Genomic DNA, 26,630 nt, shown 5'->3' on the forward strand with positions numbered 1-26,630 from the left:
GAGACACGGCACTGCCAGGGCTGTGGCATGGACCAGCCAGGGCTGAGCCAGGGCTGAGCCAGGGCTGTGGCATGGACCAGCCAGGGCTGAACCAGGGCTGAGCCAGGGCCCAGCCAGGGCTGAGCCAGGGCCCAACCAGGGCCCAACCAGGGCTGAGCCAGGGCCCAACCAGGGCTGAGCCAGGGCCCAACCAGGGCCCAGCCAGGGCTGAACCAGGGCCCAACCAGGGCCCAGCCAGGGCTGAACCAGGGCCCAGCCAGGGCTGTGGCATGGACCAGCCAGAGCCCAGCCAGGGCCGAACCAGGGCTGAACCAGGGCCCAACCAGGGCTGAGCCAGGGCCCAACCAGGGCACAAGCAGAGCCCAACCAGGGACGAGCCAGGGCCCAACCAGGGCTGAGCCAGGGCCCAACCAGGGCCCAACCAGGGCCCAACCAGGGCTGAACCAGGGCCCAAGCAGAGCCCAACCAGGGCACAAGCAGAGCCCAACCAGGGCACAAGCAGAGCCCAACCAGGGCACAACCAGGGACGAGCCAGAGCCCAGCCAGGGGGCCGCAGCGGGGCCACTGCTCTGGGGCTGGTGTGTGTGACAGGATCATTGGGAACTGCTGGGAAAAAAAAACAGAAATGGAAGTGAGGCCCTTGTGCGCAACTTCTGCAAACAAGGAAAAACTATTTGGAAAACTGAGCCCTGCAGGAAAACTGCCAAAACATGGTCCTGCAGCAAGGAGTGACCAAGGCCAAGACAAGCCACCCTTTGTGCTGTCACCTCCTTCGAAGCAGCCAACACGACAAGGGAGCTCTCCGGGCGAAAACAACGTGCAAAGAGGTGACAAACTCAGGGATGCCAGAACTGAACTCGCCCGTGTCAGGGCCCCGCACGGGGGACAGCAGTGGCTGCCCTCAGCTGGGGCACGGGGAGACAGCTGGGATGGGATGGGGATCAGGGTGGGAATCGGGACTGGGACGGGCACGGGGTCCGGGATGGGCCCCGGCCCGGCTCCATTTCCCGCCGCTCCCCTCACGCCTCTAATGGCGCCGCGCGCGTTCCGCGTCCCCGCGCGCTCCACGTGACGCGCGTGCGCCGCGCGCCCTCCCCGGCGGCTGCGGTTACCGCAGTGCCCGGCCCCGCCCCCCGCGCGCCAGGCCCCGCCCCCCGCGCGCCCCGCCCCGCCCCCCCAGCCCCCCCTCAGGGCGGAGCGCGCGGCGCCTCCTCAGAGCGGGCGCGGAGGCACCGGCGGCACTGACGGCGCGCACGGGCCGGCTCGGCTCGGCTCGGCTCGGCTCGGCTCGGCTCGGCTCGGCTCGGCTCGGCTCGGCTCGGCTCCGCTCGGCTCGGCTCGGCTCGACTCGGCTCGGCTCGACTCGGCTCCGCTCGGCTCGGCTCCGCTCGGCTCGGCTCCGCTCGGCTCCGGCGCAGCGGGCGCGGCTCCCGAGCGGGCGGGTCCTCTTCCTCCTCCTTCTCCCTCCTCCTCCTCCCTCCCGCATCCTCCTCGCCCGCCTCCGCCCGCCCCCCCGCGCAGGCACCGCGGTTCCCGGCACGGACAACATGGCGGCGGTGTCGGGGGCCGGGGCTGCGGGCGGCTCCGCCAGCGCCGGCGGCCCGGAGATGGTGCGGGGACAAGTGTTCGACGTGGGGCCGCGCTACACCAACCTCTCCTACATCGGCGAGGGGGCCTACGGCATGGTGTGGTGAGTGCGGCCGCCGGGGCAGCGCCCTTGCCCCGGACAACTCCCTCCTCCCTTCCCTCCCGCCGCCCTGCCCGGCCCGGGCCCGGCCCGCCCTTGCCCTCGGCGAGGGGGAGCAGCCCGGCCTCGCTCTGCTCGGCGCTGCCTCTCCCTCCGTGTTCCCGAGGCTGCCCCTCCGGCATCACCCTCGCCTCCCTCCCTCCCTCCCTTCCCGCACGCCCCATCCCTCCCTCGGCGGGTGCAGCTCGGTTGGTTTCTCTTGCGCGTGTATTTCCTTCAGTATTTTTCGCCTCCGGAGCTGGCGGCGCTCGCTGTCCGCTGCCGTGTCCGGGGGGCGGTCGGGCCGGCGGGACCCCCTGGCCCCCCTGCCCCGCCGGGCACACCGCGCTGGGCCCGGGAGGGGCGGCCGGGCCGGGCCTGGCGCTGCTCGGGCCGTGTCGGGGCTGCGGAGCTCCCACCTCGGCGCCTGCACGGCGGCAGCGGTGGGAAAGTTCTCTGCCGCCGTCCTGCCTCTGGATTGTTCTGTAGTATAAAGACTTACAGTAAAAACCCATCGTGTGTGTTTGCGTTGGGTGGCATCAGCCCCAAGAGCGACGGGAGCGAGCTGCAGCCAAACGTGAACTGCTGAAGACGTGAACTAACCGGATTAAGAGTGTGAGGTGGATTTTTTTAGCAATCTAAATGAGCTGCGGTGGTGCTGTGTGGTGGTGTATCTGGTGACTGGGTTAGAAACCCAGCATGCTCAGTGACCTTACTGAGGGTTTCATATTCGGTCTTCTGCTGGGGAAAGAGATTAAAAAACCCCTTGCTCCTGAAATAACTTAAGGGATGCAGATGCAAAACTCTTTTTTTTATTGCTTTGTCAACTTTCTTCCAACACTGCCTCTGTTTCTTCAGCATGGTTTTTGACCAGAGCTAGTAAATGAGGTTTACAGGCTATGACTTCATGAAAGCTTTATCAGCATGAATTTCTCTCTTTGATCTTTTGTAAACTAGTGCATTTCTCAGCGAGGGCTCCTCACAGCCTTCAGCTGTACATTACAGGTTTTTATAGCTGAAGGTTTTTGCACATAGTCATTGAATTGTGCTGGCCTGTCAGGATGAAGTCATCGAGTGTTTCAGGGTGGGAGCTTTCGTCTAGGCCTGAGCTTAGCTGGGAGATGAGCTTCTCTCACAGAGTTTTGTGTTGTGGCCTTCACTTTTTTTTTGCTGTGAGAAGAACCTTCAAAATGTGAATCAGAAATCCCGTTTGTAGTGTAAAAATATCTTTGTTATCGTTTCAGTGTTAGAAATCACTGCAAAATATCCAGTCCAAAACTTGTTGGTGCAGCTTCTGGTACAGGCTGTATTTTGTTATGGTTATTTTATCATCTGAGCCAGGGCAAGGGAACGGGTGCAGATAACCTTGGTGCTGCCTGCCCTGGTTTGCACTCACAGCCTGCTTTGGGAATGGTGCTGCCAAGGTGTGTGCTGTGAGCAGCCTGGCCACATCAGCAGGGTGTGAAACTCTGTTGTACAGACAGTGTGAAAAGCTGAAACATTTCACCACTCATCAGGGACTGCAAGATGCAGCACGATGGCGGTCGATGCCCTTTTTTGGCATCACTGTGCCAGTGAGCAGATACAGGGGAAACAGGGCCGCCTCTGCCCCTCCGAGTGGTGTGTTGTAAGGTTTGACACTGTATCCCCTCCCAATCCAAAAGGTTAGCTTGTATTTGAAAACTTGTGGTGCTTTGTGTCTGCTGCGAACACTGTACAAAATTACAAACAAAAATTCCAAATCTCCAGTTGAAATGTGCACTTTGCTCCTGTGCTTTCTAAAATTATTAATGGAAAACGCTACATTATGTATTTTGTGCTCTTAATTATTGCTCCTCTGCCTGGGGTGTGAAATGACAGGGAACAAAGTCCCAGTTTATATTCTGTACTTGATAAGGAAGTGTTGGATGCACTCGCTGTAGTTAAACGCCATAGCAACTGTACTTTATTGTGGGGACTCCGGTCAAATGCGCTCCCGTCTCCATCACAGGCTCGGCTTGTGCCGTTCAGTACCGAGTGGCTCGCGTGGGGCTCTGGTCGCTAATGCGGTGAGAGCCGCAGCCTCTCCCTCGGGGCGGGGCACGGGGCAAGCTGGGAGGGTGCAGATGGAGATGTTTTCTGCAACTGCAACATCCATTTGAATTTGAATACTTTAATAAAGGAAAGCAGAGCAGGCCCTGATGGTTTTGTTTTAGACCCACAGCTGATGTCTTCAGAGATGATGGTTGTTTACCAGCGCATTGTGACATAAGGCTTGTTGGATGGGAAACAAGTGTCTTTTAACTCCTAAAATCCTTCCCTCTTTTTCTTGCATTTATCCCAATTCTCATGTCTCTGCATTATTGGATTAGGGACTTGAAAACAATAAAATGCTTTCGATGATATCAGTAAAAGGGCAATTGAAGTATTCTTAGGATAGTGCTGTTACAGTCAGTCTTCCATCTTGATTTTGCAGCAAAGAGAATAATGTTTGAGAAATATTGATCAGAACATCCAATAACAGCACGGGAAATAGAGGAAGGTATTGTCTGAACAGGCTGTGCATGAACGTTCTCTCATCCAGATCTGAAAGCCCTTGAAGGCTTTTAACTATTTTCCCTAGTGCGGTAATTTTTTTACATAATCAGGTTTTGAGTAAAAATAAACTCAGCAGAGCAGTAAATTTACTGCTGTGTTGTGGTTGTGCTTTCTCTGCTCCGTAAGCAGAAAAGGCACCTTATCAGGCAAACCCCACCTTAATGTCCTCTGGTTGAACTCTGCCAAAAATGCCCAGCCCGTGACTCTTGGAAATTTTGTTGCAGAGTATGAAGTGGTTGGGAAGTGGATCCCTTTCAGTGGCCCTTGCTAATCTTCTTTTTGTTTCAGTACTTTTACATGTGAAACTGGGGGATGAGCAGAGAGCAAAGTCTGAGCCAAGATCCTCAGCACTTCTTAGGACTGCAGGACATCCTGTGAGGAATCACTGAGTCATGTTTGCTACTCAGAATGAATTTATCCAAATATATGCAAATGTTGTGTTGGTTGTTTTCCCCTCCACTTTCACCTAAGAAATGTTAGTTGTTTTGAGGGATTTTGGGGTAAAGTTCTTTTTGTGACTTTCCCTTTCTTTCAGTGATAGAGGGTTATCAACCTCAGTGGGACTCACTTCTAGACCAAGTCTGAAGGTTTCAGAAATACCTTTCAGACACAACAAACTGTGGAAGGTTTTTCAGATTATTTCCTCCCCCCCTAATGTGAGGTGTTTTTTTAATTATTATTTTTTAGGGCAACCTGTTATCAGGCCATGCTTTAAATACGTTGAAACAGCAACAGAAACATGATGGAGCTGAGCCTTAAATTTCCAGTGTGACTTGTTCTTCATCCAGTTGGTCAGTGGTAATTTGGCAAGGATGATAATTTGAGAGTATGAAACAAGTAGTTGTTTTGGAAAGAAATGGGGAATGGGAATATGGTAGAGATGTTCTGGTTTATATCCTAGTTTTTGGAAGGCTTTTTTGTCATCAGGCTTGTGTGACTGTGAAGTGTTATCAGTGCTGCAAATAACTGCTTATAAATAAGCAGCTGAATGCAGATGAATGCAGTTGGGAGAGGAGAATCTTGAAGCTCAAATCTTGAATTTCTTGGTCTGAATTTGACTGTGTTGTTACAAGGAGATCTTTGTGTTACTGACGTGCTGGGCAGGAATGATATTAGAAGTTAATGTAGTCAATAGCTAAATGTTAAAGTAATACTGAAAAGAATATTTAAAACATTTGGCAGTAGATTTTTCAAAATTCTGTTTTTCTCTCCTGTCTCATGGAAGAGCACTACTTTTAAAGCATGGAAATCTGAGAAGTGTATTCCTAAAGAAACTAAACCCAGAGGAAATCAGGAATAGAATGATCTGCAAGGCATATTTCTATTGAAACATGAAAGCTTGAAGGGGATTGATGGTTGTGCAATACTTTGCTCTCGAGTTATAGAAAGGTGGCGTTGGCATCCTCTGTGGGGGTCAGACTGGTGGTCTGGGGCAGCCCAGAAACAGCCTGTGTTGTTTTTTCTGTTAACTGTGGCCTTGATCCAGGGCCAGAGAGAGAACCCTGTAATGACATTACGAGTGGAGGGGTTCATGTCCCTATTTGTGTGCTTTCAGGGAGCACATGTACCTGGTAATTAGCATGTTCTGTCTGTGTGATAAGGAGAACAGGGAGCTGATAGGAGCTGGCCAACCCTGCTCAGTGCAGGAGGGAATTGGGGAGTGTAATTGGTGGCTGGTTATCAGCGTCTCCCCTCTGGGGAGAAGACCGGGGTGAGCACTTCCCTTCAGCCACTCAGACTTCTCACACTTGCCAGAAGTGCAATTAGAGCTGCTTTTCCTGCTCTCCCTGGTGATGGTCAGGTGGGAAACTGTGCAGGAGAGAAGGGCAGCAGCCACTGGCTCTGTTTGTGTCAGAGCTTTCCTTTCTTTAAGGTTTATGGAAGGTGAGAGGGAGCAACTTCGGGATAGTGGCTTAACAGCTGAAGAGTGCAGCTGATGGACACTTGCATTTTATAAGTAAATATGCATTTTCTTAACACAGCATGAGTGTAGCCCATGGAAACAGACAGAGATAATGTGTGGGTTTTCTTCTAAGCATGCTTTATTAAGGAATTAAGGCTTATATGTTCACAGCATCTCTGTGTGGTTGCATCAGTTTGTCTCCTGTACCCCAGCTTGTGGTTCTTGTACCTGTTGCCTGCCTTCCATCAAATCTGACAGTTGGTACAAGTCTTAAAGATGCAAAGTTTTTCTGCAAGTTTCATAAAAATAGGTGTTTTCCTAGAGTGAAGAGATCCTGTGTGCTGCTCCACTGAGGAAGAAACGGCATCAGGAGGTCACATATGAGAAATTAAACTCCCCCAGAGAGATGTGACATGCCCCAGTTTCACGGGGGGATATGCTGGTAGTCTCAAGACCAGAAATGTGTAACTGTAGGACACCAGGCTCTGTTAGTTCAGAGGCTCCTTGTTCAGGAGTGGGGATCCACAGCCCAAAGAAGAGTTGGTGCTTTACCAGCTGAGTGGGTGTAGAGCTCAGCTTGTGTTAAAATCTAGTACATCGCCAACGTAGTAATTCTTTAATGCTTTTTCTGTTGATGCTTTGCCATGTCTTTCAGCTGTGGTCTAGAAATGAGAATAATTGGTCAATTTGATATTTAATAAAAATATTCCATGATGTCTTGCTGTGGAATATTTCACAGCATGATGCAGGTTGAAAGGGATGTCCTGAGGTCATGCAGTCCAGCGTCCTACTCAAAGCAGGGCTGATGTCAAAATTAGTCCAAGTTGCTCAATATGTCCACTCAAAATTTCCAAAATCTCCAGGGATGGACATTCCACAACATTTGTGGGCAGCCTCTGGTTCTGCTGTTAAACCAATTGCCCAGTGCAACTTTTGCCCATGGGAATTTTCCTTGCAGCGTCAGCTCTGGGAAGAGTCTGGGCCCCTTTTCTCTGGGATCCCCCTTTAGGTAACTTAAAAGAGCACTTGGATGCTTTCCACCACTGGCCCTTTTCCCCCTCCTAGCCTGTCCAAACCCAGTTTCCTCAACTTTTCTTCTTTTTCATGTCATGTCCTTCAGCCCCCTTTGCCTCCTAATGGTTTTCTGCTGGATTTGGTTCAGTCCTGGGGGAGAGGAAGGCTGGATGCAGTTGTGCAGATGTGCCCTCCCAGCAGCAATCACTTCCTGTGCCCTGCTGGCCACACTCACAGCACAGCCCAGTCCCTGGTCAGCCTTCCCCCGCGAGCCAGCACTGACACTGGGTGGAGCTGGATGTGTTCTGGTACTTTGGAGAATACTTTCACTTCAAGTGAGGTGTTTCAGGAACTTTTCAAATAATGTCTGAGAAAAACCCCAAACCCTGCAACATTTTATTAAGCAATTTCAATTTATTTTGATCTTTGGATCACTCAAATGAAGCATATGGAGCTATAAACATATTTTTAATAAAACTTCTATTTTGCTGTGTTGAAGGTAAATAAAATTACTAGTGTATGGAAATTCAACAGTGTGCTTTCTTTCAGGTGATTTGCCTGTATAAAATGTACATTCTGTTAATTGCTAGGACAGTTACTAAAAATGGTGGTTTACTTGTGGGTGAATCCCCTTTTTCAGAAAGGAGCTTGTTTTCCTTTGCTTTAGTACAGCTTCTGGGAATACAAAGACGCCATTCCCAAGCTTATCTTTTTGCAAGGTACATGAAAACCCAAATATACTTTCCTTCGTTGTCAGCTTTGACCAGGAAGATTAAGATCCAAGCAGTAATAAATGTCCCTGAATCACAGGGGCTGTTGGACGAGCTGTTGGTGGATCCTTTGGCGGGTTTCCCCACTCCAGGGGTGTGCAGGGCTGGGTTCTGTTCCAGGAGCATTCCTGTCTCCACCCGTTTCCGCTGAGAGGAGCCAGTGCAGGGGCAGCCTCGTGTCCCTCGGCCCCCTGTGCATCCCGGGAGGCTCCCAGGGGGCTCCTGGTGCCCTGACTTGCCAGGAGCTTGTGCTGTGCCTCCCCAGCCCGGCTGCCTCTCGGGGGCGGGTTAAATACTGATTTGTAGTAATGGAACATTTACCTTTGGGCAGAATCTTCATGTCAGCTTTAGCAGAGCTGTGCATGTTTTTACTATCCTTCTTGTTTAGCCGTACCTAAATCACAACCACGTTCTGCTAAGGGAAAATTTCTTCTCTTAGAAGTTCTTCTTTTGTATTTCAAGAGAATTTTCATGAAATACCGAAATGCTCTGTGGCGATTAGAATGCAAATGAGAGTTTTGTCACATGGTGCAAAGTAATTCGTCTGTGTTGTGGGTTTGTTCTAAGCACCAGCAGCTCGCAATTAGGCTTCCAGTTTATAATGGGCAATTACTTCATTTTGCAGTTTCTCTTAAAATTAGCAGCTGCCACTGCAGTACCTCAGTGCTGCTTGTTTGGAAGGAAGGCACTTTGTTCCACCGAGGATTGCTGATGTGTCCTGAGTAAAGCTGCAGGTCATTTGAGCACTGCAAATCAATACTCCTCAAAACACTTCAGTCCAGAATTTGACAAATTTTATTGGGATTTGGCCGTTGCAAAGTCTGCCAGATGACATTGAGGCTGACTTTATGTTGGATTTTTTTCCTAAGTGTTTCATAATTGTGAAATAGCTTCTTTTGAGCTACTGTAGCCAACGTGTCTTAACGCTGAACAAAACACCAAACTGTTCATATGCTGAGGGTTTACTGCTGGCATGTTGTTTTTAAAAAGATGGGAAAAAACATTCAGAAAATGCCTTGTAAGCTGAAGGGAAGTAACGTGTGATGTGGTGGGGTGCACTCTCAGTGCTGGCAGTTTGGCTGTTTGCTCTGCAGGTGTGACACTGGCCTGGCCGGGGCAGAGCTGGCAGCAGCAATGACCTTGGGGACTGATGTTCCTGTGGGTTCAGGAAAATCTGTGCTTCTAAGAGTGCGTGGCTGATTTTGTTCTACTTTCTGCTGAAATGAAATACTGTGAACTGGCTCTTCTGAAGATTTACATAGTGTGGAATCAATTAAATAAGCTAATTACTAAAAAACAGAGGAATTGTCTAGATCTTGTGTTTTTTCCTTTCTCTGAAGCTGATTGTAGGAGGAGTATTTGGGATATAAGTGAGATTAGAACCTTATTAGACGAAAGACTAAACCACACTGGGGGCATTTGTTAATCCCCTCACCCTCAGCTCTCTGACTGCTCTGCCTTCCCTCTTGGAAAGGAGAAATGTTTCCTGTAGCGTTTGTGGTGCCTGCTTTGCTGCAGGGGAGGGGTGGTGACATGACTGACCTGCCGTCTCTGTCTTGGTGGCTTTTTGTTGCCTCTTGAGAAGCCAAAGCACAGGAGGGGGGGAGCTGGCGCTTGACTGGCTCATGTGGGGGCTGAGCCTTCGTGGCCCAGACACCTGAGCTGTGCTTTCCATGCCTGACTCCTGCTGATCCCGGGCTGTGCCGCTGCTGGAGGGGCACATGTTCCCTCTGAGCCTGCAGTCTGCCCTTCCTGCTCCACTCCTGTGCTGCTGCCTACACAGCTGGAGAGTTGGATGTGTTGGAAAACTGGTTTAGCTGAACAGTTGCTTCATAAAAAATAAAATTTAAAGGTGAATGCTTGTGCTGACACAGGAAAGGAATGGGAATACACAGGGAAAGGCCTCTTTACTGTTCCTGCCTCACCTCTGAGCTCCTTGGGTTCCCTGAGCTGGCACAAAGGAGGGCACTGCTCCAACCAGAGAAGTGAGAAAGGGCAGGGATGTGAGGCACAAAAGTGAGAGTGAGCCACAGCCACTCCTTTTAGTTCACTCAGCCCTTAGGTCGTCTCAGATGTTGTCGAGCTCTTCAGATTTTAGCCTGAAATTCATTCCCACAGGAGTTACCTTTATACAGAGAGAAGAAAGATAGTGATACTTAATATCATACTATTTTATCAAAGCAGTGGGTGCCTTTGGAATGAGGGGTGTATTTCACAGATAGCCAAAGGGCCTTTAAACAGAGCAGTGAAGTTTGTTAAATTTGGCACAGATGCTGTCAAAGGAAATATTGGCAGCAGAGAACCAGTAAACCTCGAAAACGGGGAGGGTAAGTGAGAAGGGAAGGAGTAGATAAAATAAGATGTAAGATGTTTCTATTTTTTGAAGACCAACTTAAAGTGAAGTGGCATAAAGCAGAGTGGGATATCTGGTGGTTTGAGCTCATGGTGCTTCACAGCTAAGGGCACAGAAATTAAAATACAATCTAGAACAGATTGAGAGAAGTGATTTTATTTTCCAAACAACTAAGATTTATCAAAGCACTATAAAGTTAAATAATATCTTTAGCCAAATAATACAGAACCTTGGGTGGAATAGCCAGTATTTTTCTAGTGCCAGTGTTAAGGTGTAGTTCTAGAATTGCTGCTCTCCATAGTTCTGCTTAGTAGGTGCTAACAAAACACAAATCATTTGCTCTGCCACACCCAGGGGTATGAATTGACTGAGCTTCTGGCAAAAGTAATTTATTTAACAGACTCCATTTTGCATGACTAACTGTTTGTTTTCAAAATACTAGGAGTGATCTAAGGAATTAAACTATTAAGTAATTGTTTTGTGCATAGTAAATACCTTAAAATTGTATTCTTTGCAAGGATCCATCAGATTCTACTTTTCAGATTCTGAAAAACAGATTTGTGCCTTTGTAACGTGTTAGAATCACAGTCATAGAATGGTTTGGTTTAGAAGGGATCTTAAAGGTCAACTAGATCCAATCCCTGCCATGGGCAGGGACACCTTCCACTACCCCGGGCTGCTCCAAGCCCGGTCCAGCCTGGCCTGGGACATCCCAGGGATGGGGCAGCCACAGCTGCTCTGGGCTCCTGTGCCAGGGCCTGCCCAGTCCCAGTCAGAGTTATCTGAACACAAATCTCCTATAGGAGCTTTCCCAAAGTGCTTTAAGGCTGTGTGGCTGAAGGGCAATAACCTGCAGCAGATCAGAAGACATGAGTAAAATCAGTGCAGGGTCATTATTCACCTTTGGCACGGGAGGAGCGAGTTGGCATAATTGTAGCAGAAAGCTTTTTGTTAGGATTGATTTTCTTTGTTAGGAGAAAAGTGACTGAAAAAGGAGGTGGTGAAGGTGAAAGTAGTGCTGGTCCAGTCTGACCCAGAAAGCTTCAGAGGTTAACTGAAAGCCTGATAGAGCAGTTCTTCAGTGCTTACACCTTGGTATGGATTTGTGGTAAAATAAAGGGCACTGGTTCAGAAATTACAGTTATTTGTTGGAAAAGAAAACTCCAACAACTTCATGAAAAATGCAAATAGTTCACTTAGCTATCTTCTGTAATAAACAACAAAAAAGCAAAGCCAAAGCAGTGATCATTTTTTGATGAGCAATAGAAAAAAAGGATTAGGAATATGAAAAATACATACATATATACATAGATATATACACATATACATATATGTGTGTGTATACATACATATATACATATATATGAATATAAATATATATATAAAAGGAACCTGAGGAATTTGGAAGTGTGACAGTTGCTTTGTAGAGGGCCCAAAAGGTTTAGAAACAGATTTTTGTTTTCTCAAGCCCAAAGCAATGATCTATCATTGATACCAGAATCCTGAACAAAACTACTTGAAAAAACCCAAACCAATTAACCAATGCCAAGATATTCAAAGAGCATTCAATTAGGAGCTGTCAGGTAAGGCCTGCTGCAGACTGGCTGACATCTGTGGGGTTATTTTAATGTTGCTCAGTCATCCCCTGCTGCCATTCTTGCAGCAGGAAGGCAGGGCCAAGCTGGCACTGGGGGTCAGTGGGTGTGGGGTGCTGGCACTGGGGTCAGTGGGTGTGGGGAGCTGGCACTGGGGTCAGTGGCTGTAGGGAGCTGGCACTGGGGTCAGTGGGTGTGGGGAGCTGGCACTGGGGTCAGTGGGTGTGGGGAGCTGCTGGCACTGGGGTCAGTGGGTGTGGGGAGCTGGCACTGGGGTCAGTGGGTGTGGGGAGCTGCTGGCACTGGGGTCAGTGGGTGTGGGGAGCTGCTGGCACTGGGGTCAGTGGGTGTAGGGAACTGGCACTGGGGTCAGTGGGTGTGGGGAGCTGGCACTGGGGGTCGGTGTGGGGAGCTGGCACTGGGGGTCAGTGGGTGTGGGGAGCTGGCACTGGGGTCAGTGGGTGTGGGGAGCTGGCACTGGGGTCAGTGGGTGTGGGGAGCTGGCACTGGGGGTCAGTGGGTGTAGGGAGCTGGCACTGGGGTCAGTGAGTGTGGGGAGCTGGCACTGGGGGTCAGTGGCTGTAGGGAGCTGGTGCTGGGGGCCAGTGGGTTTGGGGAGCTGGCACTGGGGTCAGTGGGTGTGGGGAGCTGGCACTGGGGGTCAGTGGGTTTGGGGAGCTGGCACTGGGGGTCAGTGGGTGTGGGGAGCTGGCACTGGGGTCAGTGGCTGTAGGGAGCTGGCACTGGGGTCAGTGGGTTTGGGGAGCTGGCACTGGGGGTCAGTGGGTGTGGGGAGCTGGCACTGGGGGTCAGTGGGTGTGGGGAGCTGGCACTGGGGTCAGTGGGTGTGGGGAGCTGCTGGCACTGGGGTCAGTGGGTGTGGGGAGCTGGCACTGGGGTCAGTGGGTGTGGGGAGCTGGCACTGGGGGTCAGTGTGGGCAGGTGGCACTGGGGGTCAGTGGGTTTGGGGAGGTGGCACTGGGGGTCAGTGGGTGTGCGGAGCTGGCACTGGGGGTCAGTGGGTGTGGGGAGCTGGCACTGGGGTCAGTGGGTGTGGGGAGCTGGCACTGGGGTCAGTGGGTTTGGGGAGCTGCTGGCACTGGGGTCAGTGGGTGTGGGGAGCTGGCACTGGGGGTCAGTGGGTGTGGGGAGCTGGCACTGGGGTCAGTGGGTTTGGGGAGCTGGCACTGGGGTCAGTGGGTGTGGGGAGCTGGCACTGGGGGTCAGTGGGTGTGGGGAGCTGGCACTGGGGTCAGTGGGTGTGGGGAGCTGGCACTGGGGGTCAGTGGGTTTGGGGAGCTGGCACTGGGGTCAGTGGGTTTGGGGAGCTGGCACTGGGGTCAGTGGGTGTGGGGAGCTGGCACTGGGGTCAGTGGGTGTGGGGAGCTGGCACTGGGGGTCAGTGGGTTTGGGGAGCTGCTGGCACTGGGGTCAGTGAGTGTGGGGAGCTGGCACTGGGGGTCAGTGGGTGTGGGGAGCTGGCACTGGGGGTCAGTGGGTGTGGGAAGCTGGCACTGGGGGTCAGTGAGTGGGGGAAGCTGGCACTGGGGTCAGTGGGTGTGGGGAGCTGGCACTGGGGGTCAGTGGGTTTGGGGAGCTGGCACTGGGGTCAGTGGGTTTGGGGAGCTGGCACTGGGGTCAGTGGGTGTGGGGAGCTGGCACTGGGGTCAGTGGGTTTGGGGAGCTGGCACTGGGGTTAGTGGGTGTGGGGAGCTGGCACTGGGGTCAGTGGGTGTGGGGAGCTGGCACTGGGGTCAGTGGCTGTAGGGAGCTGGCACTGGGGGTCAGTGGGTGTGGGGAGGTGGCACTGGGGTCAGTGGGTGTGGGGAGCTGGCACTGGGGGTCAGTGGGTGTGGGGAGCTGGCACTGGGGTCAGTGGGTGTGGGGAGCTGGCACTGGGGTCAGTGGGTGTGGGGAGCTGGCACTGGGGTCAGTGGGTTTGGGGAGCTGGCACTGGGGTCAGTGGGTTTGGGGAGCTGGCACTGGGGGTCAGTGGGTTTGGGGAGCTGCTGGCACTGGGGGTCAGTGGGTGTGGGGAGCTGGCACTGGGGTCAGTGGGTTTGGGGAGCTGGCACTGGGGTCAGTGGGTGTGGGGAGCTGGCACTGGGGGTCAGTGGGTGTGGGGAGCTGGCACTGGGGGTCGGTGTGGGGAGGTGGCACTGGGGTCAGTGGGTGTGGGGAGCTGGCACTGGGGGTCGGTGTGGGGAGGTGGCACTGGGGTCAGTGGGTTAGGGGAGCTTGTGCTGGGGGTCAGTGGGTGTGGGGAGCTGGCACTGGGGTCAGTGGGTGTGGGGAGCTGGCACTGGGGGTCAGTGGGTGTGGGGAGCTGGTGCTGGGGTCAGTGGGTGTGGGGAGGTGGCACTGGGGTCAGTGGGTGTGGGGAGCTGGTGCTGGGGTCAGTGGGTGTGGGGAGGTGGCACTGGGGTCAGTGGGTGTGGGGAGGTGGCACTGGGGGTCAGTGGGTGTGGGGAGCTGGCACTGGGGGTCAGTGGGTGTAGGGAGCTGGCACTGGGGGTCAGTGGGTTTGGGGAGCTGGCACTGGGGGTCAGTGGGTGTGGGGAGCTGGCACTGGGGTCAGTGGGTGTGGGGAGCTGGCACTGGGGTCAGTGGGTGTGGGGAGCTGGCACTCGGGTCAGTGGGTGTGGGGAGCTGGCACTGGGGGTCAGTGGGTGTGGGGAGCTGGCACTGGGGGTCAGTGGGTTTGGGGAGCTGCTGGCTCTGGGGGTCAGTGCGTTTGGAGAGCTGGCACTGGGGGTCAGTGGGTGTGGGGAGCTGGCCCTGGGGTCAGTGGGTGTGGGAAGCTGGCACTGGGGTCAGTGGGTGTGGGGAGCTGGCACTGGGGTCAGTGGGTGTGGGGAGCTGGCACTGACTCTGAGGTGTCTCAGTTTTGAGTTCACTTTTTTGGCCTCTTTCTTCCTAAGCTGTCGGTTCTTGTGAATGTTTCCCAAGGACTAAGAGGATGATACCTACAGCTGTCTAATCATCAGTGGGGAGTGTCTGTAACATACCAGATGATGATTCAAGAGTGCTGAATTACAATTTATTTGACTTTTGCCCTCAAATTAGGATGAACAAGTACGTGGTGCTCCTGTTGAAGTTGTTATATTTTTGATTCTTGAAAATCAACTACAGCCTCAAGGCTGAGGGTTTTTTGTTTGGTTGCTTTGTAAAGAATCTCACAAGGCAGGTCTCCATTTTCATGGAATTAGTCTGTAAAACTAAATCTTTAGTGGAGCAAAGTGGAGATGTATAAAGATGCCCGTTTCTGTAGCTTACGTCCTGAATTCATGGTTGACAACCCTGGGAGGTGCTTTGTTATTGAAGTGAGAAATCAAAAGGAAAACTGAACAGGACATGGGTTGTCTGGTCATAAACTGAGGTCTGTTGAAACAAGGCAAATACATCCTAATATGAATAGGCACTTACTCCTTTGAAAACTAGGTGCTGATTCTCTAAGTTAGAGCTAATAAAAAAGGTCTAGTGAGTAATACACTTATTGATCTTCAAAATATTATGAATAAATGTAGCAAAGTAACAAATATTTCTAGTAAACAGAGGTGTTTGCAGTTGGTTACAAAAAGGGAATTCAGTATTATAAAAATGGCACATTGCTCAATGTCCTCAAACTGGAAACTGTCTTTTACTACTTTTATCCTTTTTTCAGTCTTTTCTCTTTATTGAAAGAATCATACACTGTAGCTGTTCTGTGTTTTAATCATCTAGAATAAAGACCTAATTATTCTGAAGAATCTGGAAGGGTTCATATCTGATTTATAAAATCCCACTCCTGCCACCAGCTCCCCCACCCCCAAAAGCTGTAGTGAACAGCCTGTTATGGTACTGCTGGTTATGACTATAACATAATACTGAGTTATTTGCAGCAGCCTTAGAAATAAGTTTAAGCTGTTTGTGTTATAACTTGATAAATGTCAGCACGTTGTGGAGACGTCCGTGATTGAGCTAAATGTGAACTGAATGAAAGGCTGAAGGTCTCCATAGATCAGTTTGCTCGCTGGGAATTATTTTTGCGGTTCCTATTCTGAGTGTAAGCAGAATTATTCAGTATTTCAGAAAGATTCTTATCCCTGGATGTGCCCTTGGAATCCTGTTTCCCCAGCAACGCAAAGCTACTGATAAAAAATATCCCTTTTGAACTTCAAATCAGCCTTTTATTTAGAGTTGTACTTAGGACGCTTGCGGGTAGCACTGTGTGTTTCCTGTATTTATGCGTGTGCTGAGGGCAGCCCGTGGGAGCCGTGAGGGGAATAATGCGGAGTGTCGGAGCATCCCGCGGCGGGCGGGGCAGGGCCGGGGCTGCGCTGGGCAGGCGGAGGTTCTGCAGCGGGAGCCAGAAGGACCAGCCCTCTCTCTGTGGGCTGCAGGGGCTGCCAGGAGCCGGCCCCGCTCCCCCGGGCGGCCGCAGCGTGCGCTCGCTTGTTCCAGCCCCGCTCCCGAACGAACCATGCGAGGAATAGGAATGCGCGGAGGGACGTGCGGCGGGCGCAGAGAGGGAGCCGAGCGCTGGCGCCCGCCCAGATGTGCCGGGGAAAAGCTGCTCCTTCCCGCGGGGGAGTTAACGGGGCAGGGGCTCCTGGCACCGGCTGAGCAGCCCCTGCTGTTTGTTGGGCCTTTCTGGTCACTGCCCTGGGAACCGGCCCCGCCCTGGACTTCTGCTTAAAAAGGAAGTTGGTACTGGAGCAGTACAAGGCTAAAAGCTGGCTTTAAAAGTTGTGTGGTGCAACTTCTTGGGTTATAAATATTCATTTGTTTGTTTTGTACATCTGTGCATGATGTTTTGCTTAGTCAATACTTTGTTATATATTTACAAGACACTTAAAATTAGGAATGATAAACTGTACTGTGAGGGCTTGTACTGATTTTCACAAGGTGTTGCAGAAGCAGCTGAATACTGGGGGTATTGCAGGTTGTCACAGGATAGTAACCACAGCTTGAAATAGGAATCATGTACCCACTAGAGTTGGGTAGTTGCAAAATCTCTATTTAAATTTATCTCATTACAGATAAATAGCACTCACAGCTGAATGGTCCTTCAGCTTGTGAAGCTGCACATGGTCGGGGTGGAAATAAATCCTTGTGAATATTAAAAGTGTTGGTGACTGGAGTCATCCTAATGTGAATAACACAGACCAGGGACAGTTCTGAGGGCAGGGATTGGTACATCTACTTATCAGAAACTAAAAGCTACAAACTAGCACTCTAAAAGTTATTATTCCCAATTCACAGATTTTTATCTTCTCTGAAAAGAAGTCAAGATAAAATAAGGTTCCTGCCTTTAGCAGGTGTCCCAATTAACTGCTTCAGTGCAAATATAAGCAGTTGTTGTGAGGTTTGGTAGGAGCTGACAGCCCAGACAAGTGGGTTACACTGTGCACACTGGGACAGCACTCCCAGAATGCAAATAATCTAAATTTAGGCTGTGCTGGGAGGCAGATGGGATGTGTATGTGGAGCTGTTCCTGGCCAGACTGCAGGGGGAGCACGGGTGATTATTAGTCATAAAATTAGCTCTCTAATTGCAGCTGCGGCTGAGTGAGATGAACCCTAATGACAAGTGATAAGCTGGTCATGGACTGCAGGGGGTGATGCAGAGAGGGCTGGGATTCTCACTTTGCAAGCACTACTAATGGACACTGTGAGCAGTGCATGTCTCCTTTGTGAGGGGAGTGGGTAAATCTGGTGTTGGTGGCAAGGTGGGTGGAGATTGTGAGGAACTGGGAAACTTTGGGAAATGGCTCAGTCTGGCCTATGGAGGACCCTGTTTTGATGGTTTATGGTGTTGTTTCCTGGGTAGGGACATAGTTCTTCCTGTATGGCTTCATAGGCCACGTGGGGGTCTCGTGGGAGCAGGACCCCAGTTCCACTGAAGTTCAGTCTCACATGGAGCTGTCACAGTTCTCTGTAGCATGTGCAGAACTGAAAAAGCACTTCTGTTAAGGGACACAGGGTTTGCTTAAAGCCATATTTGCTTCGAGGGCTGTGGCTGAGAATGTGAAATGCTGTTAACTTGATAACAGAGATTCTCAGTGTGTGTGTGTGTGTTGTGCATAAGCAACACTTATTGCTCATAGGAATTGAGATAACCCCTCGTATGTTTAATCAAGTTACAGAAAGGCTCATCTTGCAAAAAGTGTGACCACAGAAGTAAATCCAGTGTCCCATTAATGTTTCAACGGGGCAGTATTTCAGTTCTGCTCCCTTAGCTGAGACAACACAGGCTTAGCTGTGTTAGTGTGGGGAGATCTCCTGGTGCAAACAGATAAATGACTGTATGGAGAAGGTACCCTGGAGGGGAAATTCATTGCATCTCTACTGCAAATACTCTGCTTCTTTCCCTCACTGAGTCATGGGTTTCATAGTTGAACCATCTGAAAGTGATATTATCCATCCTTTTCTAAATAAGAGCATAAACCTCTTGCTAAGAAAGTGCTTTGGGAACTATAAATGAAACAGCTACAAGAGAGGAAATCTTGGTATGTTTAATTGATGAATTCAACTTCTTTTAATCTGTACAAAGAAAGATGCATTTTTTTATCAATTATTAGCCTCTGCTTGAGAAGCAGGAAATGAGAGATTTATCAACTATTGTAAGAGATAAGGAGCTTTTATTTATACAGCATCATTTGGTAAATACTGGCATTTTGCCTTTTTCTGCTCTGCGTAGCTGCTGCTGTCCAGTCCTTTGAGGGGAAGAAAGAGTCTGCAGTGTGAGAGAAAAAAATGCTCAAGTCAATACACAGAAGGAGGCAGGAGGTTTATAATGATAACATGATCTATAGAGTTCTTCACTTTCTTTCCCCAGTCCAGGTTCTTCGTGCTTCAGTTATTTCTGGCTTTTCCTGCTTGCCACCTGCCTTGCTGGTCATTGTAAGCACCGCAGGTGATGAGCTCAGAAGTTACTGTAGCCAAAGTGCTCTTGAATGCAGTGCAAGTTCCACTCACAGCAAGCACTTGGTTATTATCTCTTTTGGGACTTAGGAACTGCTGATGTGTTATCTACACATATGCAGCAGCAGCGGCTGTAATGAATCCTTGCTCAGCGTGTGGCACTGCAGAGCACCCAGTCTAGAGGCAAACACGTGGTGCAGCCTGTGGGTCCAGCCGGGGTGAGGGATCCAGGCAGGTCAGAGGGATCTGTGGAGAAACATGTTACATATGCATGAGCTGTGTGAAGGTCTTACTGACAGCACAGATTATATGTCAATTTTAATAATGGCAGTGAGAAGTGCTGGACACTTGTGCATCCAGTGGTGACAGCAGAACACCCTGTTGCACCAAATCTCTGCTCAGTAGTAACAGTGTCTTGACGTGGTCAGATATTTGAATGTCTTTTAGGAATTATTTTCTAAATGGATTTTTGTACTTTATTCTGCTTACTTGGTCACCAGTTACCTGAACATCTCAGCAGAGTAAGGTCAGTTAAGAGGGTTTCTTGGAATGTCCTGGCACTCGATTGCAGAAGATCCCTGGGATGTAAAGCCTCTTTGGCCCGTGTGGTTAGTTTCTTATATGAGATAGTTGGGGCTAACAAAAAGGTATGGAACACAGGCTTGATTGTTTCTTGGTTTCCAAACAATGCTGCAGTGAGCAAAAAGAAATTTGAAAGGAACAAGAATCACGTACAGACATTTAAATTCTAATTAATTCAATTACCATATACTTTTAATACAAGTAGAAGTTGTGATAATGAGATGCTTTGTCATCCATCTAAGCAAGGGCATGGAAAACATCCTAAAACTTGTAAGGATTCATAACATTTTTAGTAAATATTAGCCTGAGCCCGGATTTTAGAAAATGACGTGTGTTTTACTGAGCCTTTTTATTAGACTCAGGCTGTGATCCTCTTCATGGTTGTGAAGGCACTTGGGCAGAGATGCTGAGCCTGCTGTGTGGGTACAGCTGGGAACGCTGCTCTGGGCTCCTGAAGGACAGGCCTGTGGATGTAGCAGGGCCAGTGTGTCCTGCATGGGTGGTCCCTCCCTGTCCTGCTGCTGCTGCCCCTCCACACCTTTCTCCTCCCTTTTGTTTGCTGTGTCTGTTGTGCCTGTGCTGACAGTAGACGAGTGGAGTAAAGGCTGTGACAGCTGGTGATCCTCGCAGGAGTCAGACACAGGATGTGGAATTTGCTGCTGGAAAGGTGGTTTCTGAGGGCTTTTCTGTGCCACACCTGAAGGGGTTAATGCAACGGGTTTCTCTCGAACTTTTGAGGATTACAAATGCATATAGAAAAAGCCTCAGACTTGTTTGTTCCACGGGCTGATAAAGAAAACAAATACTTCTTCCTTTGTCCAGGATCCCAAGAGTCAGCAGACTCCAAGTCAGTTGGGAAAGCCACTGGCTGTAGAGACCCAAATTTTTGTCTGTTCACCAAACTAAAAGACACGTGTTGCTGTCACCTCTCTTCATTTGATAAAAATAAATGTAAACCAAATGCATCACCCCTACATTCAATTGAACTCAGTCTTGCTTTCTGAACTGAATGAATTTAATACTCCTGATAACTGATGTTATTGATTCTCTTTTAGTTCTGCTTATGATAACGTCAACAAAGTTCGAGTTGCTATAAAGAAAATCAGTCCTTTTGAGCATCAGACATACTGCCAGAGAACTCTGAGAGAGATCAAGATCCTCCTGCGCTTCAGGCATGAGAATATTATTGGAATAAATGACATTATCAGAGCTCCGACTATTGAACAAATGAAAGATGTGTATCCTTTCCAAGTGTTGCCAGTGATGGTCGCCTCCTTCTCTGTTTTGATTGTTTCTTCCTCTTCATCTTCTTTCTTACTAGATTTTAATGAAAGTTCTGTTCTATTATTGTAAATTGAAAAGGAAATTAATAATATTTGATCAGTTTATAGGTAAGTAGGTAAATAAATTTGATACGTAGATGAACACTAGTTTTGTTCTCTCCAGGAAAAGAGAAAAATGTTAATTTCTATCTTCCAAGGCAAAGAACATTACATTGTAGGAAAGATTTAGTTCAGTCATTTAATCCTAAACTATATTTGCTCTTAGTAGAGCTGCTCTTAGAATTGATTGATTTAAGGAGAAAATAAAATGGCCAGACTCTGCTATAATTCTCTAAAATTTTCCAAAAGAATAGGATGGATACATCCTGGCGGGAAAAGTAAGACACAGTGCCCAGCCTTGTGGTGCCTCATACATTTGTGAGAAGTGTGGAACTGCACACAGGCAGGCAAAGGTGCCTGGTCAGTGCACACCAGTCAGTGCTGATGGTCACTCTGGTTGTTCTCGTATGGGAGGCTGTGGTGTGTGTAGCTGTGACTCCATGTCTGTGTGTGTGTCTGTGTGTGTGTGAGTGTCTGTGTGTGTGTGAGTGTCTGTGTGTGTGTGAGTGTCTGTGTGTGTGTGAGTGTCTGTGTGTGTGTGAGTGTCTGTGTGTGTGTGTGTGTGTGACACGGGGGGCTGTGCCTGGATGCAGGGCCTGCTCTGTGTGTGTGTGTCTGTGTCTCTGTGTGTGTCTGTGTCTCTGTGTGTGTCTGTGTCTCTGTGTGTGTCTGTGTGTCTGTGTGTGTGTGTCTGTGTGTGTGTGTGTGTGACTCGGGGGGCTGTGCCTGGATGCAGGGCCTGCTCTGTGTGTGTGTCTGTGTGTGTGTGTGTGTCTGTGTCTCTGTGTGTGTCTGTGTGTCTGTGTGTGTGTGTCTGTGTGTGTGTGTGTGACTCGGGGGGCTGTGCCTGGATGCAGGGCCTGCTCTGTGTGTGTGTGTCTCTGTGTGTGTGTGTGTGTGTCTGTGTCTGTGTGTGTGTGTGTGTCACATGGGGGGCTGTGCCTGGATGCAGGGCCTGCTGTGTGTGTGTGTGTGTGTCACATGGGGGGCTGTGCCTGGATGCAGGGCCTGCTGTGTGTGTGTGTGTGTGTGTGACACGGGGGGCTGTGCCTGGATGCAGGGCCTGCTCTGTGTGAGTGTGTCTGTGTGTGAGTGTGTCTGTGTGTGTGTGTGTGTGTGTGTGTGTCACATGGGGGGCTGTGCCTGGATGCAGGGCCTGCTCTGTGTGTGTGTCTGTGTGTGTGTGTGTGTGTGTGTGTGTGTGTGTGTGTGTGTGTGTGAGTGTCTGTGTGTGTGTGTGTCACGGGGGGCTGTGCCTGGATGCAGGGCCTGCTCTGTGTGTGTGTCTGTGTGTGTGTGTGTGTGTGTGTGTGTGTGTGTGTGTGTGTGTGTGTGAGTGTCTGTGTGTGTGTGTGTCACGGGGGGCTGTGCCTGGATGCAGGGCCTGCTCTGTGTGTGTGTCTGTGTGTCTGTGTGTGTGTGTGCGTGTCAGTCACACGGGGGGCTGTGCCTGGATGCAGGGCCTGCTCTGTGTGTGTGTGTGTGTCTGTGTGTGTCTGTGTGTGCGTGTCAGTCACGCAGAGGGCTGTGCCTGGATGCAGGGCCTGCTCTGTGTGTGTGTCTCTGTGTGTGTGTCTCTGTGTGTGTGTGTGTGTGTGTGTGAGTGTCTGTGTGTGTGTGTGTGTGTGTGCGTGTCAGTCACACGGGGGGCTGTGCCTGGATGCAGGGCCTGCTTTCCTCACCCAGCTGAACTTCCCCCACCCGTGGGCCCTTGTCCCTGCTGGGTTTGTGGGTCTCTGCAGGTTCCTGCCCACTACAAGCCCCAGAGGAGTGTGGGCAGAGTCTGGATTGAATCCAGGTCGGATGTTTGCACTTCACACTCTGTGTGTTGTTTGAGTTCAGCCTCACGTGGGGTTCTGACGTTGCGTTTCTGTGGCCGTTTTGACTGATACGAGTGCATGGTGCCTGCAAAAAGGTGTCCTGACTGAGTGATCCAATGGGAATAGCCAGAGGAGATGGGAATGCCCAGCTGGAATCACTGTACTGGTGGGTTTTCACAAAATCCTATTTCAGTGAAAAGTGATCATGGAACTACACCTGAGGGTTTTGCAGCCAAACTGAATTACGGGGGAAGAAAATTTTACTTACCTCATTGCTGTCACAGCAGATAGAAAAATTCTCTTTTTTAATGTTCATTGCAATCTTAGAAAAAGAATCTGACTGAAAATACTGGGATTTAATTTGGATAAGAGATGGACTGCTGTGCATAGCACAAATATATACAGTAGAGAAGAACAGCTGAATTCTTGAAGTGGGGAGATGGCAGAGAAAACTGATAAGAAATGGTCAGATCTTTTACCTTTCATGTTTTTATGCCACTGCAAGCATGTCTCAGAAGCTTGTTACTCATTAGCCTAAAAACCAGTCTTTGTTTCTTGGCAAGCAAGATAGAAACCAGATGAAATTAAAATTCCAATAAAAATCAAGCTCTCTACTACTATAAAGAAATAGAGGTTTATGATGATTAATTTGAGAGGACCACATGCTGGTGCCTCTTAATTCTGTAAAGGGCTGCATCATGTAACAGGATTGGTTGGATTCCAAACTTTTAAAGCAAGAACTTTGTTTCATAATTATCAGGAAACAGGCAAATAATAGAAAAATGGTTCTGGAAGTTCCACTGGGTGCTGTATGTTGGTATCTAACATGACACCACGTTTCTTTTGCTGCCTTACATCTAATGCCTCACAGATACATTGTGCAAGATCTCATGGAGACAGATCTTTACAAGCTCTTAAAGACCCAACACCTCAGCAACGACCACATTTGTTATTTCCTTTACCAGATTCTGAGAGGGTTAAAATACATCCATTCAGCCAATGTGCTTCATCGTGACCTCAAACCTTCCAATCTGCTGCTCAACACCACGTGTGATCTCAAGGTGAGTCGAGATGTCTTACAAATTCTCCTGCCATGGTCTTCATAAACTACCTGCTATAATCATGAATGTGGGTTTTTTACTGGGGATTAATGTGGTTTTTATCCTTGGAAGTTTGCCAAAGCACTGTTTGGTTTGATAAAGTAATTATCAAGATTGGAGTGACTAAGAATCTCTGTTAGCTGCTGTAATGAGTGCATCACTGTTTCCATCTGGAGGCTGACTTGGAAACAGCCTCTCTGGAAGCTGGATGAAAATACTGATCATGTTTACCTCAAAAGTAAACTCAGAACTGTGTATGTTTCAAGTTTTGGTTTCTCTGTTTACACTGCTAATGTTTCATTGTTCATGTTTAGTGGATAACTGAAGTGGCAAGTGATACTCAGCGCTGATTAAATGCACAGCAATTACTTGGAGAGAGAACGTGCCTAATTTGCATTTCCAGTGACAGGCTCTGTACTCGTTAATACTACAGAAGGATGAGCTTAGAGCTGGTGTGATTCTTGGAAAATGTCAGCTCAATGCTTAGTGGCATTCAGTAAAGCAAACCAAGTGTGAAGAATTAGAACAGAAAATAGAGAATAAAACAGAAAACTTGCCATTCTGTACCTTTCAGTTGGTTCTGAGTCTTCAGTTTGGTGTGATCAGTTATCACATTTCTCCCTATGATATCTCTGAAAATGAGGAGACCAGGATTTCAAGGTACTGCTCTCCATACCAGGAGGAGCTGTTTAGCCGAGATCTCCTCTGATGGAAGAGGAGGAAAGGAGAGAATACAATAGAATTTGATAACATTGTTAGTGGCACGGGGAGGCTGAATAGAGAGCAGTTGTTCACTGTCCTTACCTGTGAAAAAGGCTGGAGGTGATGAAAGGAGCAGGTGCTGTTCACTTGGAGCATCGTTAAGCCTGGAATTTGGTATTCCAGAGCACTGTGGATTCTGCAGCCTGGAAAAAACACCCGGTAAGTTTGCAGGAAAGCCCAGCTGTTGAATGCTACCTGTGGTTTAGAGTCTCGTGGTGGCAAGTCCATGGAAGGTGAGAGAGGCATTGCAGTGTGGTCCCTCTTACTGTCCCTCGTGTACCTGCTGCTGCCACTGACTGAGTGAGATTATGGAGTTCACAGGACCTGATCTGATGTGGTACAACTGTGATTGTTGCACACTGTGCTGCTCCTGAATACCCTTTATTTTTTAGTGTAGCTCTAACTTTCTCAATAAACAAACCTCAAGAAAAGCAAAAGTACATTCCTCAAAGTGTGAGCCAGCTGCTGGCTGTCCAGGTTTGTCACAGTTCCAGGAGTCCTTGTTGAGTGTGTGCTGGTCCATTCTGAATACTGGCCACGTGACTGGTTTGCTTTACATTCCCACTGCTGCTTGTCAGCTCTTCCTGCTGCTCTGCTGGGCTGGTCCCCTCTGGCTCCTGCTGTGGGATTTCAGCAGCTGTTCCTGCATCAGTTCCCTGCAGAGGTATTAACCCCTCTGTGAAAGAAAGGGAGTTAAATCTGCAACAACTGTGTGACAGAGGCAGCAAAGAACAGTTTGGGTGTAGCTCTGTGTTATGTGTAAGGTAAGGCAATAAAATAATAAAAGGCAATGTTTTAGCACAAATAAGTTGGTCATGAAAAAGAAGGTGAGCTCACCTTAGTGTGTTCTGTTACAATTTATCAGACTTCCAAGCAGTCTGCCCCTGCAATATGTGCTCCCTGGTGCAGATACAGGAGTCTGTATGACAGTGCATTTGCTTTTTCATAACCTAAAGGGAACTCTGGTGCTGTACAAATACCACATCTAAAGTCTGAACAGCAGAACTGGAGACAAAACCTGTACATGTTGGGCCTCGTCTGCTGAACACTGAACTTGTGCTGACCTGTTCCTTTTGGGGTGTTGTGCAAGTCTGTGTGTCAGCTCTGGACAGGGCACACATACAGGGTTGGGTATTGCACATAAAACGGTGACAGTGAAACAAAATCACACTTCTGGAAGAAGGAAAATAGAAAGTTTGTTCATCTCGAGTGGTATTACTGTGAGCTTCTTTCTCAAATGGTGTTATGAGAGAGAGCTGTTGCTCTTCTGGAGCTCAGAGTTCTACAGGTTGTAACAAAAGCTCCTTCTGTCTTCTCCCTTAAACATGATCTTGACCTCTGGATTATAGATTTCATTTCCAGGAAAACATACGTGAGTCTCTATTGACCCAGTGTGTCTGTGAACTCCATGGCTTGTCCTGAGCAGCTGAAAGGCTCTGGGCAGGAGTGCAGAACCTGAAGCTGTTGCTGTTTCTTTGGGTGAAGCTACAGACTTAAGTGTCTGAGACCTTAAAGAGGACTTCTCACATGGTGACTGAAAGCTGGTGAAAGTACATAATTTGACTTAAGTACTGTCTCTTGTTACATATTTACAGTGAAAGATTAGATATGAGTTCCTTGAAAACTGTTATCTTGGAGTCTCTCTCCAGTGAGAGTCCTGTGTAATAAAAATACTGGTCTTCTCTTTTGCAGCCTGGCACCTTTCCCATGGATGAGATTAATGTGTACTGACATGCCACTGACAGGCTGGAATATACTCTAAATAGTATCCAACATTTTTAGAAGTATTTTCACATGATTTCATGATTCTCTGCATCCAACAATTTGAGCTGGTTTGTAGTTCAGTAAATGAAGTAAGTTGCATAGAAACTCCATGGCCATGGAATTTTCCTAGGCAAGTGGCATTAATATTTCAGAAAATGAGGTCAAAGTTACTTTAAACAGATTCCCAACCAGTAAGTAGCAGTGTCTTCAGTGTTCAAGTTACTCCAGCTGAGTCTACGCCTTTGACTTAGTTAAAGCACAAACACATCACAGCAACACTGTAAGTTGTGCTTTTCTGTCTGCAGAGTGAAAACTCCCAAGTATTAAACAACTAAGAATTGCAACAGGCTTGAAAGGAAGGTGATGGGAGAGGGTTT

General features: G+C 49.0%; 1 protein-coding gene across 1 annotated transcript in view; it reads left to right on the forward strand.

Moving 5' to 3' along the window:
- Window positions 1-1,189: 1,189 nt before the first annotated feature.
- Window positions 1,190-26,630, forward strand: part of MAPK1 (mitogen-activated protein kinase 1) — a 39,979-nt gene continuing 14,538 nt past the window's right edge. The window contains exons 1-3 of the mRNA XM_071572416.1: window positions 1,190-1,690; window positions 20,481-20,663; window positions 23,499-23,688. Of these exons, the coding sequence (XP_071428517.1) occupies window positions 1,548-1,690; window positions 20,481-20,663; window positions 23,499-23,688 (516 nt within the window). The 5' untranslated portion in view covers window positions 1,190-1,547. The remainder of the gene's footprint in view (window positions 1,691-20,480; window positions 20,664-23,498; window positions 23,689-26,630) is intronic.

The sequence above is a fragment of the Pithys albifrons genome, chromosome 17 (genome assembly GCF_047495875.1).
Source record: "Pithys albifrons albifrons isolate INPA30051 chromosome 17, PitAlb_v1, whole genome shotgun sequence".
Taxonomy (NCBI): Eukaryota; Metazoa; Chordata; class Aves; order Passeriformes; family Thamnophilidae; genus Pithys; species Pithys albifrons.